The 17,417-nt window shown below is 62.7% G+C and overlaps 1 protein-coding gene across 5 annotated transcripts in view; it reads right to left on the bottom strand.

Annotated features, from left to right (window-relative positions):
* Positions 1-520: 520 nt before the first annotated feature.
* The window catches only part of SPSB1 (splA/ryanodine receptor domain and SOCS box containing 1), a 61,353-nt gene continuing 44,456 nt past the window's right edge, over positions 521-17,417 (bottom strand). For all 5 annotated transcript variants that reach the window (XM_036228345.1, XM_036228339.1, XM_016163602.2 and 2 more), the window contains 2 exons: positions 9,430-10,268; positions 521-2,450 (listed from right to left, as the gene is read on the bottom strand). In XM_036228345.1, the coding sequence (XP_036084238.1) occupies positions 2,323-2,450; positions 9,430-10,123 (822 nt within the window). In that variant the 5' untranslated portion in view covers positions 10,124-10,268 and the 3' untranslated portion in view covers positions 521-2,322. The remainder of the gene's footprint in view (positions 2,451-9,429; positions 10,269-17,417) is intronic.

Raw genomic sequence — 17,417 nt, 5'->3', positions numbered from 1 at the left:
AATTTCCTGTCTTCTCTGCTGGGGGTGGGCGGGTGCGGGGACCCTGCCCATGGCAGCTGGCAAAGACTCATCGGCATCCCTGTGCTTAGCACTGGGGATACAAAGATGAGTGAAGGACCAGCTCCTTCCGCCGAGCGCCCAGAGCCTCGACTCCAGGGACACCCACGTGGGCTCACGGCCTGCTCCCGAAAGCCCACTGTCAGCTCCAGCTTTATGACACACCAACCAGCCCGAGGCTCTCAGTGATGTGCAGAACCCTTTCTACGAGGTCAGCAAGTCCCTCAGTCTGGGCTGCAGGCTCGTCGACTTGTGAGAAGGGATGAGGACATTCTAGGGTCAGCCCTGCAGGAGCCACCTCCTCAGCGGGGGCTCGGCTGGCACCCTTTGCCAAAGGGCCAGGGGGATCACCTCATTGTCTGCTGAAGACCATGGGCAGTAGAGCTGGCTGGACCCAGGAGGGGTCGGCCAAGCCTCTTTCCCTTCCGCCAAGGCACAAAGAGGAACTCCGAGTGGCTTTGTATTTTAATAAACTTTCCTTTATTAGGTTACTGACTATTATCAACCATCATAAAATAGAATGGGAGTTTCAAAACTGTACAGGCCACAGGGCTCTGGGCTGAGAGGAAAAGAGAGTGGGGGGGGGGAGGGTCTGGGGACCTGGGGGCGCAGGAGGCGCAGAGAATGACGAAGGAGCCCGGTGAGTCATCCAGCGTCTTCGGAAGGCGCTGGGTCAAGGCAAAGAGGCCGGAACTGTAAGTGAGACTCTCTCATCTCGTGTGCAACATTCATCGGAACGTGACCCACCCTGAAACAGGAGTGAGGAAAATCCACCAAAATCTTCCAGGTAAGGTCCCCCGCCTGACACACACACACACACACACACACACACACACACACACACACACCCCTCGCAATAATAAGGGGGTAATTTACATTCCTCACCGAGTCTTGGCACTGCTTTTGCGCTTTCAAAAATATACTCCATTGGAAGACTTTTTTTTTTTTTAAAGGTACCCTACAGCAGCTGTTTAAAACATAATTCTTACGGACAAATATATATGCATATATATTAAACATTTTAAACAAATAAAGTCATCTATTGTACCTGTACAGAAATGAACTGAAGTCAGACTCCGAGAGAAAGTTGACTCAAAGATAAAGAAATGGCAGACGTGGTGGCAGGGAGCAGGGGTCTGCTACGTGGGGGAGCCGTGGCAGGGAGGGGGCGTCCCCCCTCGCCCGCTCGCCGCCCTGCCCCGCCCCACCCTGCCCTGCCCCTCTGGCTCTGGGGGGTGGCGATGCACTGGGCGCTAAGTGGAGACCCACGTGGACTTCGCTCTGGTCTCCCCCCGCCAGCCCTGCCCTTGGCTTGGCAGGGGGCAGACACCCACTCATCTTTCTGCCTTGATATGTGGTCCCCTGGAGAGCCGGAGCTTCTGAAGAGGCACGTGGGAAATGTCAGTTACGGAGCCAAAAGCAAGACCAAACCCACACCTGAAAACCCATGGAAGACGGAAGAAATAAAACCGTGTGCAAAGATGGATGAGCCCAAGTGTAAGTAAGGACGTGGAGACGCGGGGGCTCCCACAGCCGCGGAGCCGCGAGCCCCCCCACGCTCTCCCCGTGAGGCTAGCGCTCCCTGAGGGGCCTGCTCGGGAGCTGGGAGCACATCCCCCAGGAAACACTGGGGGGTCGCAGGACCCAAACGAAGACAGCCGTGCCCGCGTGGGGGCGCACACCAGACACGGCCCGGTGAGGACAGGGGAGGCACGCACGCTGGGGAACGGAGAGCGGCGGAACCCTCCAGAGAGGCGACCGGGGCAGGGCCCCTCTCCAAACGGAATAAATAAATGGCTTTTGTTATTGTTAAAAGAATAAATATGGGGGACGGGGGCGCCGGCCGCGGGGACCGCTGCTGGGTGTCCGCGCGCCCGGCTCCCGCCTTGGCGCCCGCGGTGCGTTTCCGGCGTCCTGAGCTTCGTCTCCGAGGCGCGGCTCCGGCTCCTCGTCCGAGCACCTCGTAGCAGCACCCCTGGTATCGGCCCGGGGTGCCGCGGCCCGGCCCGGCAGCTGTGGGGGCCGAGCAGGTCGCAGCTCAGCGCCGCGTGTCCTAAGAGTTTATTCCGCGTCTTTCCCCGAGGAGGGCCGGCGATGTGGCATGCGGGACACTCCCGCCGATGTCGCGAAGGGGGACGGAGGAGCCGGCGTCCAGGGCCGTCCCGTGGGTGTCCCGCACGGCAGCCGCGGAGGGGAGCAGGGCCCGCCTCCCGCGGCCCGGGGCGCGGGGTGGTGTGGCGCTGGCCGTCCTGGGCAGTGCGTCGGTCACTGGTAGAGGAGGTAGGCCTTGAGGGAGGCGGGCAGCGGCAGCGTGTGGATCTCGCCCAGCCGCTCCTTCCCCAGGGCCAGGCGCACGGAGCGGCGGCAGAGGTCCATGAGCGGCAGGGGCTCGGCTGCGGACACGGGGGAGGGAGAGAGAGAGAGAGAGAGAGAGAGAGAGAACCAGGTTAGCACGGCTCTGGATGGGTCCACCGCAAACAGTACTCACAGCGGCGAAGGCGTCATCAATACTGGTTTTCATACGCAGGTCGTCGAGAATTAAACCCTTATGCATTCTAAATGAATTACGAATGGATGGGCCAGGCACCTGCATAAGCCCCCTGCCAACGCTAACGCATTTATTTAACCCTCGCGGTGGACTGAGAGTTCGTAGTCACAGGCGGAGACCACCGTCATCATCCCCGTTCCCCAGACGAGGAAACTCACAGATGGAGGGTCCACAGCACACCCAGGGTCGCGCTGCTGGGAGAGACGGAGCTGTCCCTGCTCTCACCCGCGGGGCGAGCTGCAGCCTTCAGCAAGTGTCGCCTGGGGCACACGGAGCCAGCTCGCCCCAGCAGGCACCCTGAGGCGGAGCCCACGCGAGGTTCCAGAGAGATCATTCTGTGTTAACTCAACGGCTTGCAGGTTCTCATCTGTATTTTACAGCGGAGGGGGCGCGGAGGGGGTGCCTGACGTGCAGGGTCACGGACTGGGATCCGGGTCCGCGCAGTCTGGGCCCAGCTCACGGCGGGGACGCCCCGGCACCTGGTTTGAGGGGGGCTTCTCGCCGCAGCCTGCGGGGCACCTGTGTCTTGGTGCCCGCCGCGGTCCCGCGCCCCGTCTCCCTGCTCCGTGCAGCCGCATCTCAGATAAACGCCCGGTTCCAGGAGTCTTGCCGTCTTTCCCTCCACGGCCCGGAGGCCCAGCTCACCCTGCCTCCCGGGGTAGGCGTCTCCTTGCCCCCTTCCCTAAAACCAGGTACAGGTGAGCACACCTAGAGCCGCTCAGGGTCACCCCGCGCTGTTCCGGACGTGGAAGGAGCAGGTGTGAGCGGATCTGTGGCTTCGCCCACGGCCTCCCTCTGACTCCAAAAGCCTTTCGTGAGCGAAACAAAGGTCAGACCCCAAAACTGAGAAGAACCCCGGCATTTCCCTTGAGACTCCGTTCCACCAATCCTACTCATGACTGTGTCTCAGGATATGAAACATGACATTAGAAAACTCAGTTATCGAAGGCGCGACCCTGCAGCTGGGGTGCCGGGGGAGTGCGGAGGGCGACTTTCTTCTGACTCAGTCGTCGTGACGGCTGCACGGCCGTGACTGCGGCAGAGGCCGCTGAGTCGGACGCTAAGTCTTGAGTCGCATGGCACGCGGAGTCTATCTCGACACACCTGTCATTGCTTTTTTTAAAGGACAAATCTCAGGCTTGACGGCGCACTTAGTAGTAAAATTTCAGGCTTTAAAAGAATGCGAACGACCGACTGCTCCCGTCATGGGAGAAGGGGTGGACGAGGACAGCGCCTTCCGCGGAAAGTTCTGGCACCGGGCGCATCTCTCCCGTTGCCTGCTCGCACGGCCGGGGTTCCCCCCCCCCCGCCCCCCGCCCAGGAAGCGTCCCGCCTGGGGTGACGCCAGGTCTGGCTCCTCACTTCCACCCTGCACAGCAGATCTGCCTGGGCCTCAGTTTCCCCATCTATAAGGTGAGAAGTCAGACCAGATACACCCCGAAGTCCCGTCCAGCTGAGCTCCTGAAGGCGACGGCCCTTCTGTGGGACCGGGGTGGGGGACGCGGGGGGCGCCCTGCTTCCTCTCCTCCACTCAGGGACTCTCTTCCATTCCCACAGCCCCTCCTCCCTTGAGGATGTGGCTCGGCCCCCCCGGGAGGCGGAGGGGGTTTCCCCTGGGGGCTGGAGGCTGTGAGGAAGCATCCGGAGAGCCTGGCGAACTGCGGAGGGTGGGCTGCGAGGGCGCTGCCATCCGGCCCCCTCGGCCCGACGGGTTTCGGGTCGACTCACGGACACCCTCCTGAAGAAACGTTTCTAAACGGCAGAGACCTGCTGGGGTCCGGTGCCCCCATTTCGGTGCTCAAGTCGCAGCCCGGCTAGCAGCTGTGGCTGGTGGAGCACCTCTCCCGCGCCTGGCGGGGACTGTGGCCCTCAACCTACGGATGGGGAAACGGGCTTGGGGAGGTGGGAGTCGGGGTCCGAGGTCTGAGAGCTGAGGGCCAGGATGTGGACATACACCTGGGTCCGTTAAATTCTAAGGTCCGGCTCTTTCTACGCCAACACGAAGAGGCAGCTCCGGCAACACTGTGCGGTTGACCCAGAGTGGCCACCTCTGCACCCCCGTGGAGGGCAGCCGTGTGGCGTGGCGGAGCCGCCTCTGCCTGACCGTCTTTGGACCACACTGGATAACCGAGCTAGGGAGGGTTCGTGCAGCCAGAAGGGACGTGTCCTTAGGACACGTAAGAACTTCCCAGAAGGGCTGCAGGACTGGCGGCTGACAGCTGTGGCTACGCGCGACGAGCCGAAAATACGACCAGTCCCCCAGGCACCTTGTGTGGGGGCCGATTCCCGGGGGGCCCCGAGTGCACGGACATGTTCCCTCCCGCCGATCTTGTGGGAGCCACATGGCCATGCACGGGACGTGGTCTGACTGCACATCGAAGGCTCGGCAGGCCGCACGCGCCGGGCCCAGGACGGAGGCGGGCGCTGTGCCGTGGAAAACGTCTGGCCCACGAGTTTTGGTCGGTCGCTCGCAGGACCCAAGGAGGCCTCTCCCCACCTCATTACTTCTGACTGGGGGCTGCAGGCTGTGTATCCCATTCCATCTGCCAAGCTAGGTGCCCCCTGAAATTCCACGGAGGAGGTTCCCACACAGAGAAGGCGGCTTGTGGATGACTCCGGCCAGGCCGCTCTGCCATCTCCAGGAAGCTGAGGGCCCCCCCACCCCACCTCAAGCTCGTTTACATAGTTTATATGAATGAGGGGGTGGGTGGAGCCAGAGTGAAGAGCAGGAATCAGGAAGTGAATCAGGTGCATTCATGGGAGCGGAAGGTTGAGGGACTGGTCCAGTCTGTGGGCCAGCTCCGGCTTTTCTAGAAGAAACGATCGATCGCCTGGCCTCTTTGAACATGCACGCTCCGGCACCCCGGCCCGTGGCCTGCGGAGCTCTCTGCGGGACTGCGGCCCGACTCAGGCCCCAGAGCCCAGCGCCGTGTCCGGTTCGTGAGCTGAACGAAGAAGGAACGTCGGGTCTGTGAGGGAAGGACCCGTGTCTCGCAGCAGGAAGTGCCCCGGATTCGGTGACGTCCCCACCCTCGCCGTCACCACTTCTGTGACCGGCCTCCTGCTTACTCCTGCCAGCTGCTGGCGGTGCCGATGCTCCGTGGACAGACTCTGGAGGGTCGTGGGGTGGGCGGCCACCCCGGGATTCGTGTGCCGTTCCCTTTACATTAAGCATTTCTTACGAAAAAGCAGCAAAACTCCAACCCCTTGTCTTTGCCAACCGGGGAGGGACGCCTAACACCTGGCTTGGCAACGCGGACACCCTTGGTCCCCTGTCCCCCAACTCTGAGAGTCTGTTGTCCCTGTATGACCAGCCTTTTATGGGGCATGGGGTCTTGTACAACCCCCTCCCCTCGAGCGGCCCCTCTGCCCCAGAGCCTGGCCGGAATGGAGGTGCGGGAAGGCGCCATCCTCAGGTGAGGCGCCCTGGACAGACACAGGAGGAGGTCACCAAGCTGAAAGGCTCCCGAGGAAAAGAACTGACTGAGCCTTTCTTGAACTCACAATAGTGAGAACTGCACCAAACTTATCTGGGAGCCATAAAAAGGAGAACTTGAACATTCCAGACGGCAGGGAAAATGCTTCCTTAGTGGAGATGCCTGCTCCCGGTGAGGGCTGAGAGGACCCACGGGTCACCGACTCGCCCTTGGGTGAGGGCCTGTCTGCTGCCTGAAAATAGGCCTCTTCCTTCTGCATCTCCGGGGAGAGCGGCAGGCAGGCCTGGGGTACAAGCGGGGCACCTTATCCCCACGGCGACGGCCATTCCCTCCCTCCACCCCAGGAAACGTCGGGGTGACGCAGCAGCCCCTCGGGGTGCAGCCTCAGCCCCAGGTCTCAAGGCCAGGGAGGAGTCGGAACAGGTGGCCTGTGGTCATAGCTGGCCGGATGTGGGGGAGGTCGCACAGGGACACACTGATAACTCCCGGCCTCTGGACCCATACAGGGAAGGGACTCTGATGGGGAGGGTCCGCCTGGCGTGCAGGGGAGGGGGGGCTGGGAGAACAAAACGCCCGCTCAGCACCCAGGGAGGGCGCCCAGGCCGGGTGACCTTGGCTCACTGGCTCTGCGCACAGCTGTTCTCTGTTGTAGTCAGGACCTGGTGGCCAGGGTCGGGTGGGGTGGGGAAGAAGGGTGCAGTCGGCTTCCCAGATGTCCCCGGGAGCAGTCATGGATCAGAACCACCTCCAAGACCATGAGAGCACAGCCCAGCCCAGGCCTGACGTGCAAAAGGTGTATCTAGCCAGACCTGGACAGAGTTCCCGCCTGCTACGCCTGGCTCCCTGGGCGGACCCCACACCTGGTCTCGCTGTGACCTTCCCCTTTCCTCAGCTGCCTTGGAAGGTAAAGCGAACCATCCTGGGCAGAGGACTTAGGCCCCCTTTGACCTCGCCTGGCGGGCACCCCACCACCTGAACCACTGGGCAGATTTGTCTCCCTGCTAGGCATTGTCAGGAGGAGCGGCAGGTCTTGCGGGAATGGTCTATAGTCACCGTCTCCACATCTGTGGAGGGTAGAATGGTGCCCCTACCCCCCCAACTGAGGACCATCTGGAACCTCAGAATGGGATCCTAGTTCCAACAGGGTCACAGATGTAATTAGTTAAGATGAGATCGTCCCACAGTAGGGTGGCCCTGAGTCCAACGGCTGGTGTCCTTGTAAGAAGAGCAAGACGCAGAGAAGTCCATGTGACGATGGAGGTGGAGAATGTCTGCAAGCCGAGGACTGCCGGCAGCCAGCGGGGGGCAGGCGGCAGCACGGGGCGCCCTCCCCCCCACCCCGGAGCCCTCAGACGGAGCCGCGCCTGCCAGAGCCTCGCGGCCAGGCTTCCGGCGGTCGTGAGAGGACACACTGCTGTCGTTTTGAGCCGCCCCGCTGGTGGTCATTTGCTCCGGCAGCCCCAGGAAGCAAACACACCACCCTTCCTGCTCCCGTCTACACCAGCCGCCCCGTCAGACTTCTGATCCCGCCCCACCCAGACAACTGTCGTCACGGTCGCCAGGGATCGCCTGGTCGCCAGAGCTGATGGACCATCCTTGGCCATCAGCACACTCGACCTGCCATCCCTCTGTCCTTCTCGAAGTCCTTTCCTGGCCTGGTGTGCAGGACATCACTGTCCCCTCGGGCCCCACGGCCACGCTGCCTCCTCTTCCCCTCGCCCACCTGACCTCTAAGCACTGACGCACCCTGGGGCTCGGCCTCAGTCCAAGGGACACGACTCTAAAACACCGTCCAGCCCTGGGTGACGCCCCCACTGACCACGGTCCCAGACCCCGTCTCTAGACGTGCAGAGTCACCAGGATGTGCTGAGTGAGCACCTCACGTCTGACTTCCCCACCTGGCCCTGGCCCCCATCACCTCTCCGCTGGACAGCTGTCATAGCCCCTCACTGGCCTCCTGGTGACCACTCTTCCCTAACTGTCCATTTCCATACAGCGGCCAGAGTGACCCGTCCAGGACGCGAGATGCCCGCTTCATGTAGAACCCGGGTGTGAGCAGGCAGGCTGAGGCCGGCGGCTCCACACCTGGCGCCTCCTCCGCCCTCCGCATGTGTGGCTGAGGGTGCTGACTGCCCTCACGGTCCTCCCTTCTGGAACCCCAAAGCCAGCGCCGTGCAGAGCGGGGCCCACCCGTGTCTGACCAGGCCTGGGGAAGGCGAGAAGCGATGTCTGACGGGGAGGGAGGGGACCCTCATCGTTCACTGAGTGTCCGAGGTGGGCTCAGGCCACGGGCATTCCCAGGCTCCATCCAGGGTCCGGCTCACGGGGTGGTTCTCAACAACCCACTGCCACGCACGTTCCCCGCTCCCCTTGACCCTGAAGGCTTGGGAACTGCAAGATCTGGGGTGAGCATCTGTGCTCCTGAACCCCAGCAGGGGCCTCACCCACAGTCTGGCCTTTGGTGGGGAGGGTTATATCTAGGGGTGCCAGGCCAAAGCTGCCCCACAAAGGTGGTCAGCATATCGGTGGGTGAAGCCTTCTGGCCCAGCACCTTTTCAAGGTGGAATTTGCAGATGGTAGAAAGGACCTGCCAAAGAGTGAGGGCCAAACACGGGGCGGACGGCCGCAGAGCGCCAGGACCTCCCCCCAGCACGGGCTCCCGGCCAGGCAGCCACCAAGCCCTCCGGTTCCCGAACCCAGAGGGTGCCATCCCATGAACGCTGTTTTCACCCTCGGGCTGAGAGAGGCCACCGCTTCTCACCTAGGGACAGGTGGGCACTGCTTCTGAGCCAGCCTGCTTCCAACCCGCTTCTCTCCCAAGGCCTCCCGACACCAGGACGCACAAGGCCCTTTCAGGGAACCGTGTCCCAGACGAGGCCACTCAGAGGCCTCCGGCACCCAGAGAGAAACCCTACACCTGTCTGATGACTGAAGGAGGGTGCCGGCTTTCAGTTATGCGAGAGGACCCAGCACCCCCAAGGCCGCCACCCCCAGCTCGGCGACACCCTGGCTGCTGTGCTACGATGTGGGCAACCGCAGAGCAAAGCTGACGGCAGGTCACCCAGAAACAAAGCGCATCTCCTCCCAAAGCCCATCCCTCCGTTCGTTCATTCATTCATTCACCACCTGCCCACCGGACACCCATCTCTCCACCCATCCGTCCACCCCTCGGTCATCCACCGTGCGGGGCTCCCAGACTCCGGCCGGAACTGATTCAGCCAGAGGCAGGCCAGCGTCTGCCCCGGGGATCCGAATATACTGGGGCGTCTACTCGAAGACATTTTAATCCCAGTGGCTGTGTGAACTCCTGGCCAGGCGCAGCCAGGACCCCAGGGACGCAGGGAGCCTGGGGACCGTGCCGCCGTGGACCGCGCAGAGGACACTTACGGTCGAGCCCGTTCAGGTAGCGCATGCGGATCTCGCAGTGGCCCCAGACGGCGCTCACGACCGGATACAGTTTTTTGCCCTTGAGTCCTCGAAACGCCACTCCCATGTACTGTCCGTCCACGATGAAGCTCAGGGTCCCATCGTCCATGTCCAGGGCCACCAGGAAGGAGTCGGGGACAATGAACGTCTCGTCCGGCTCCAGAAAAGCCGGGTACGTCTTGCTCGGCTGGTTTTTGCCGTCGTGGTAGAGCCGGTTGCGCCCCAGGTCCCAGCCCCAGGACTCGTGGTTGTTGCCCACGAGGGTGGTGTAGCCCACGGAGTGCAGCGGGGCGTCGGCGGTCGCCACGCCCACCACGGCGTGCGTGCCCCGCTGCCGCATGGCCCACGTGATCTGCCACACGTGCAGCCCCCGCGTGTAGCCGACCTTGCCCCGGATGGCGTCCGTGCTCTGGGCCACCGGGTGCCGGTGGAAGATCAGCTTGTCGTCCTCCTTCACGAAGACGTTGAGCGAGCGGTCGTTGTTGTTCCAGGAGTGCAGCAGCTGGACGTCGTAGGGCACGGGGGGCATGTCCAGCAGCAGGTCCAGGCGCGTGGGCTTGCAGTAGTCCAGGCCCTGGAGCTCCTGCTTCAGGGGCCGGTACGTGGGGTCCCGCATGTCCACTGTCTTGATCCCTCCGGTGACCTTCTGACCCATGTTCGCCTCCCCTGTCAGCCACCGGCTCCCGAGGCTAAGGCATCAATCGCGGGTCCTCTTTTGCAGCTCTCCCGTCGGGCCCAGGCGGGACTCGGAAGGAAGGTGGCCGGGTGGCCTCTGCACGTGGCGAAGCGGTCAGAACTGCCTGATGGACGGAAAGAAAAACAGGAGGCGGGTGAGCAGGAGCGCGGGGGGCAGGGAGGGCGCTCACGAGGAGCGCCAGGTTTGCTGGGACAGGCTGACCGCAGACGCGTCCCCGCAGCCTGGCCTCTGGGCTCCCGCCACACCTGCCACAGGGGAGGCCGGAGCCTTGGCACAGAAGGAGGCCCTGCTCTGTCCCCAGGGCCGCACTGTCATAAGGGAGAGGCTGCCCGCCCGGCCGTCCACAGGGAGAGGGGGGCTTCGGGGCCGGGCGTTAAATCTCATGCACTGTGTCGGGTGCACCAGATACCCAGCTGTGGTTTCCCGGGGCAGGAGCCAAGTTGGCATGAATCCTGAAATCGGCCCATGCAGGGGGCATCTTCCCTGGTCAAAGCAAGGGGGGGCTGACTTCCCGCACCCCCTGCTCGGAGGGAAGGTGAAGCCCCGCCAGGCAGCAGAGCCGTCTGAGGTGCCCACGCCCAGCTCCTCCCCCTCTCTCCGCAAGGCCGCCTCCAACCAGCCACTCAGGCCACGAGTTTCACCCGATGTCTGGGATGTCTGGGAGCGCGCTCGGCCGGAAGGCCGGGCTCGGTGGTCCCTGAGAGGGCAGCAGCCTCCCCAATAGATCCCACATCCCACATCTGCCCGGATTGGTGCGGCCAGCAACACTCCTCCAGGCCGCTGGGCTGGCCTTGACTCAGGTGGGCATGGAGACAGTCACCTCCATCCCCAGGTAAGCCCAGACCAACACTTGGACAGCCAGCCACCTCTTTCTCCTTCAACCGGAAGCCAGCGTTTGGCTCCTCGCGAACCAGCAGCCCATCTGGGGAGGAAGTCTGACTCTGAGACACCCCGCCCCCCCGCGCTGGCTTCGCCATCTCTCAGATCCTGGACGGGAGGATGGGGCCCGGGGTAAAGAGGGTTCCCGGCACCCGTGCCGTCCTCTCCACGGCAGCACCGGGGGCTGCAGCTAGGGAGGAGGGGGCCGGAGTGGGGGGCTGACAGGGCTCAGACCACCCCTGCCATTTCTGTCCTCGGCGCCCACCCTGGGCAAGGAGAAATGACAGGCCGCCGTGATGTCCCGGGCCTTGCTCGCTGGCCTGCAGAAGGGACTCCCCGGCGTGGGAATGGGGTCCTCGGACCGTCCAGACAAGGCGGAAGGCCGGCCCTGTCTAAAGAGGCCTTAGTAAGAGTCTGCAGAGGGGCCTGGGCCAGAGGCCGTCAGTGCCCGGCTGCTGGGAGTGGCACGCAGGTCACCTGCTCTAAGGAGCACTGAGGTGCCCACGATGAAGAGGTGCAGCGCGTGGGGGCTGCAGGACCCCCCGCCCCGGAACTGGCATAACCATTTCCCACCGAGGAGGCGAGGGCAGACTGCCGGATGAGGGCAGGGCCGGCCACAGGGAAAGCTGTCCTCCCCGCGGGGGCCCAGGGCCAGCAGGAGGGAGGGATGCGCAGAGGGTGGTGCCTCCCCGGTCTCCCAGCTGACCCGGAGCTGCCCCCCTCTCCTCCCTCCCCTGGGAAGAGACCCCACGAGACAGAGTCTTCAGGCCCCCTGGAGGCTGGCTCTGGGCAGAAGGAATGTTCCCACATGACACACTTGGCCCTAGACCCCCTTATCTCAGCAGCCAGGTCACATTTATCACCCTCACTCCCCGAGGCACAGTCGTTCCTTCCAAGACAGGCTGGGACCCCTTGTGTCAAACGTTTGCAAAGCCGGGACAGAGCCGATGTGTCCCCATACAGCAGGGGACCCGCTCTGGTCCAGGAAAGTTCTGTGGGTATCGTGACCTCACAGCCTGGACCACCCAGGGCAATCCCATGGACTCCTGAGAGCCACTGACGCCTCCAGGCCTCCCCTGTGGCCCTGCTGAGGGGTACCCCACGACTTCGGGGCCTGGTGGCTGGGTGGCGCGGGGCAGGGAGAGCCTTGTGGTCCGGGAACGACAGAACTGGCCAGTCCACTGTGGCCTCCCGTTTCCGCCTCCCCAACCTCCACTCAGGCAGATTTCTGAGCCGGGGGAAGGCTGGTCCAAGGCAGGTCTCAAAGTCAGAAGCACCCAGATCCGTCTGTCTGGATACCCCTCGCCCCCCTCGGCAGGACCCGATGGGGACACAGGCCAGCTCCGGCTGTATCGTCACAGCGGGAAGGACTCTCTTTGGGAATCTCAAGGCGTGGAAGGTCCCACCCCCATCCCACCCATGGGAACAGGCGGGAAAAGCGAGGAGGAGGCTGGAAGTAGAGTGGGGGGGGGGGCACTGGGCAGGACGGAGGGGCTGGGGGAGGGGAAGGTGGTGGGGACAAGTCTTTCCAACACACCAACATAAAATGCTTGGAGAGGTGGGCAGGATGGAGAAGAACCGTAATGGAGTGGGTGGGGGGGGAGGGGTGGATAGGTCAGAGGTGGAGGAGGGGGAAGGGGCGGGAAGAAGGGAGAGAGGGCTGGAGCTCTCAGGCCAGTGTACTGGGCCTACACGCACGCACGCACACGCACAACCCTTACTTGAGCTGGGGAGGGAGCAGCAAGCTTTTTCTGTACAGGTCAGATAGTAACAGTGTCAGGCTTTGTGGCTCTGCCTTTTGGCTCGAAAGCAGACACAGGCAGTGCATAAATAAATGAGCATGGCTGAGTGCCAACAAAACTTTATTTACAAGAACAGGCCGGTTCACAGTCGGCCAACCTGAGCTAGACTAAGGGTGCTCCCGGCACATCGTCTCTGCAGCACAGGACGGTGTGCTCCGACGGCTTCAGCAGGACGACGTACGACGGATGTGGGAAGGGGACCCGGGGCAGCGAGGCCCACCCAGCCTCAGAACGGGCGATCAGAAGAGGCCATGAAACCGCACAGGGGTGGGCCGTCTGTCTGTCCAGGTCGGCTCCATGAGCTCTTCCTGCTCTGAGATTCCACTGCCTCTGAGTCTGGCTGTCAAGCAAAGCCACGTGAACGGCCCTCGTGCTGAGCTGCTCCCCGACCGGGCCCGTGTGCCGCGGACCACCCGAGAGGGAGGGCCCTTTCTGGCACCTGGACCACGTGAGCTTGAGCAGAAGGAGCCCCAGGGGGGAAGAGGTTGGGGAGGGCAGGTCGAGGTGCCTGCAGCATCACAGGGGTGACTCCTGCACAGGGGCTCCCCGGGGCCTAGCTGGGGCACACGGGCCACCCGCTCTTGGCTTCTGGGACATCCTGCCATCTAAAATCACCTCCCAGGTGGTTAATCACCATGGCAACTCCAAGGCCACTCTCGGCTCGCCCGTCGCCTGCCGGTGTCCACCCTGCGTCCAGGCCGCAGTGAAAGCCAACGCTTCCTCCTCGTCACCTCCCTGCTGTCCACATCTAGCCGTCTCCTTGCCAGGCGAGGCCACTGAAGCCATCTGGCCACCACCCAGCCACCCTCCTCCTTCCGCCGGGTTTTAAATGCGCTCCGCCCTTCTCCGTGAGGCCCAGGCGCTCCGCTAGCCCCTTCTCAGGGACGGCCGCCCGCAGGGCACTCACCCCAGGCTCCTCCCCACTCTGCCTTCCTTCGCTGGCCCTGCAGTGCTCCTGGGGCTTCGGATCCTGGGGAAACTCACACACCAGAAGACTGCTGGGGCCGCCCCCTCGGACTTGCCCTTAGCTTTTCCGAGCTAGGACTCCACTGAGACTGTGTTCCAGAGAGGACGTGGTACAACTGGGCTGTTTGCTTTCGTGTTTGCTTTTATTTTTATTTTCGAGACCATGTTTCATACGCTAAACAAAGATCATTGTTTACCCATCTTCTTGGTCACTGCGCCTGGTTCTACAGGTGGACGCTGTCCTTGGGCCAAAATCTAAGCGCTTGGAACGTTCAGCCACAACAGATCAAGTTTAAGGTCCCTGCTAAGCCAGAGGTTGGCAAACTTGTTCTGTAAGGGGCCGGGTTTGGTCCAGGAGTTTTGGTTTGCTGACCCCTGTTCTGAACCCATGCAACTGCTGACATTGCCACCCAAACACCTGGACATGGAGCTGGGAGGTGACGGTAGGGAGGGGGTCACATTGCCCACAGAAGCCGAGCGACAGAGGTACGGGTTTAGCCTGTGTAGCTCCTATTAACACCAGGCCAAAGAGGGAGTCCCCAGCGGGTCCCAAACTTCAGGGGAGAAACGAGAGGAGTAGGACAGGCCCTGGCTCTGGGGACAGCCTCCTTTCCTGCCATCAAAGGGCAAATGCAGACGCCCAGGCCTTGTGGGGCCTAGAGTTGCCCCAGGAGGGTCGGGGCCTGGGATGGCTCAGCAAGTCCTTGGTGAATCTCCACAAAGTGGGAGAACCCAGCCCTCGTCCCCACCCAGAAAAAGCAAAGCCACCAAGAGTGTGAAGGGCGTGTCCGAATATTGCCTGCAGGGCTGGGACGGGAGAAGCAAGAGATAGAGCTGGCCCAGCTGCCGCCACCCCTACCCACCAGTCACACGCAGGCACGCGCACGCATGCGCACGCACGCACACACGTGTGCGCACACGTCAGGCGCTGGCAGCCGCGGCATCCGGGCTAACGGGCGGGACAGAGGCATGCAAGTCCGGGCAGTGCCCGGGACGGCGGCTCCGTCACTCCCTCGGCGGGGGGTTCTCCTTCCCGGAAAGGAAAGCACATCACGCATTAGCTACAGTGTCCCCAAGGTCGGGCCTGCCGTTTCCTCCGCACGGCAGCCTCAGGTCACCCCTCCAGCTGAACAAACTCCTGGTTTGTACTTCTCCGGCCCTGCCAACCCCTGATCCCCCAAATGACACTGCTCCCACTGTCCTCGGTCCCTGGGGCTGCAGGACGGGCTGTCACAAACAGGGGTTCCAGCACCTGGTGCTTCCCAAAGACCAATGTCGGCCTGGAGAAGGGGTGGAGAAGGGAGAAAGCCAGCAGGAGCCGGGGCTCCGGTGGGTACTGTCCATGTCCTCACATGCAGCAGGATGAGTATTTTCACTAGGAGTGAGAACGCGTGTGTACATATGAATACATACAGGCACTCCCCCCCCACACACATGTGCTTAACATGTGCAAAGGCGTGCTGACTACAGGGCTATTCGGCGGGTAGTGGGCAGACGGCCGTCATTCTGGGCTGGGAGCTTCTAGCGATATTTTTCTACAGGTAAAATCAGATTAAAGATCAAAAAGGGATGAAGGAAAAAAAATAGCCATGCAAGGGCGGGGCGGGAAGCGTACAAGGGGAAGGACACTCTTTACGGGCCACCGCGGGAGTGCGTGAGTCACATCGCCGCAGCGGAGATCTAAGTGCAGAGCCTGCGTCTGCGTCTGCGTCTGCGTGGGCTTGCGTGCGGTGGAAGCGACTCGGCGCCGCCCAGGAAGTGCCACGTGGGCGGCCCCGCCCCCACGGGGGCAGGCGAGCCGCGCGCCTTCTCGCTGACCCCAGGCCCGCGAGGGGGACGCGGTGGGGACGCGGAGGCCGGCTGTGCTTTCAAGGCCTCCCTCCTCGTGCTCCGCTTCCCTCTCTGCCCGACCCCCCCCCCCCCCCCCCCCCGCCGCCACAGGTCAGTGAGGTCCCTCCTCCGGGTCACCTACCACGTGCCACCCTGGCAAAGCACTGCACGGGGACCAAGAGGGGAGGACCTGTCCCCGGTACTCAGGACAAGCGCATGGTTGTGGGTGTCCCACTCAGATGCCGGAGGCCCCGGGGGAGCGGGCAGGGGCCCCACGGCGGAAGGGAACAGGAATCAGCCCCGGGGCAGGCACACCTGTGCTGCACACACTGGCCCCACATGCTGGCTCATTTACCTTGGAGAGAGACACCGAGGGAGAGGAGTGTGTGCATGCGAGTGCGCGCGCGTGCGCACACACACACACACACACACACACAGGCACTCACAGGCACTCACAGGCACACCCTCTAGAAGCTTGGAAAGCCTTCCAGATTTTGCATTTACTAACAATGGAGTGAATGAGATCAAAAGCCCCGGGGCAAAGGGGGAGGGACTTCTGCCACCAGGACAGACTCTGCTAAGCCCTACGGTTTGACCTGGTTGGACCCCTTCCATCCTATAAGTAACCCCCACCCACCCCCAGCAATGCCACACATGTGTCACCTAGCTGAGTCAAAACCCAGTTCAGGGTTCGCTGCAAAACGGGATGCCTCTCAGACCCTCTACTGGGCAAAAGCCTCCCACCCAGTGTCCCCGCAGCCACCAGAGCCGCTTGCCCATGATGGAATTCCAGGTAGACCCTGGTGCTCTAAGTGCACGAGTGTCCCAAAGGCCCCTCCCTCAATGCTGATGCAGAAGCCAACTGAGGTGATCTCGGTTCGGGGCCCGGGGACCAGTGGTCCCATCATGGACCCTCTGCCAGGGGCCACAGCCCTGGAAGAGCAGAACCTCACACGCCGTCTTCCCTCGAGTTTCCTGGGCTCCACCAGCGGGATCCCCTGTCCCCCCCGCAGGTGGAGGGGCAGGCAGGCCCGGAACTGGTCCATACGCAGGGAATGAAGCCCAGGCTGAGCCCCAGAGGGCGGGGAGGGGTCGGAAGCACCCCTGCAGCTCACTGTGCGGGGGACCCAGACCTGGGCTGGGCCTCTGATGACCTAAGGTGGCGACTCTCTCTGAAGGGGGCGGGAATGGGCACACCCATAGCCGCGTCTCCCGGGCACCCTTGGGTGAGAACGCCCGCTCGATACGCCCACTCCTTTCACTGTGCCAGTCATGGAGGAAAGTGATGCTGGCAGAGGCACCGCCAGGGAGAGGGGAAAAACCACGTGGGACGAGCGGGGTTAAAGAAGAGGCCGAGGGAAACGAGAGGATGTGGGGAGAAGGCCACACAGGTGTGGGCGTGTGTCCGAGACACACAGGCAGACCCCAAACTGCGACACGCTTCTCCGCTTGCAGGTGCCATGCCGGGGTCAAGCACCCAGCGAGCGCCCACCCGCCGCTCTTCTGGGGTCTGCAAAACCCCGCAGGCCCGGCAGGGACACGTGGGCAAAGACGCTCACGAGCCATGAACCCCAGCCAGGAGGCAGCCCCGAGATGTGCTGACTTGACGTAAAATGAAACGCGATGCTGTTATATTTCAAAAAGCAAACTGGAGAACAATGCGCACAGCACAATCGCATTTCTGTACGAACAGCATTTAAAGAGATTCTCTGTGCGTCTGTCTGTTTGTAGGCGCAGGGTGAGGTCCAGAAGAAAAAACACCAAACCTTTCACAG

This window comes from Rousettus aegyptiacus, unplaced genomic scaffold (genome assembly GCF_014176215.1).
Source record: "Rousettus aegyptiacus isolate mRouAeg1 unplaced genomic scaffold, mRouAeg1.p scaffold_m13_p_1, whole genome shotgun sequence".
NCBI classification, from domain to species: Eukaryota; Metazoa; Chordata; class Mammalia; order Chiroptera; family Pteropodidae; genus Rousettus; species Rousettus aegyptiacus.
This window is presented reverse-complemented; position numbering and strand designations above follow the sequence as displayed.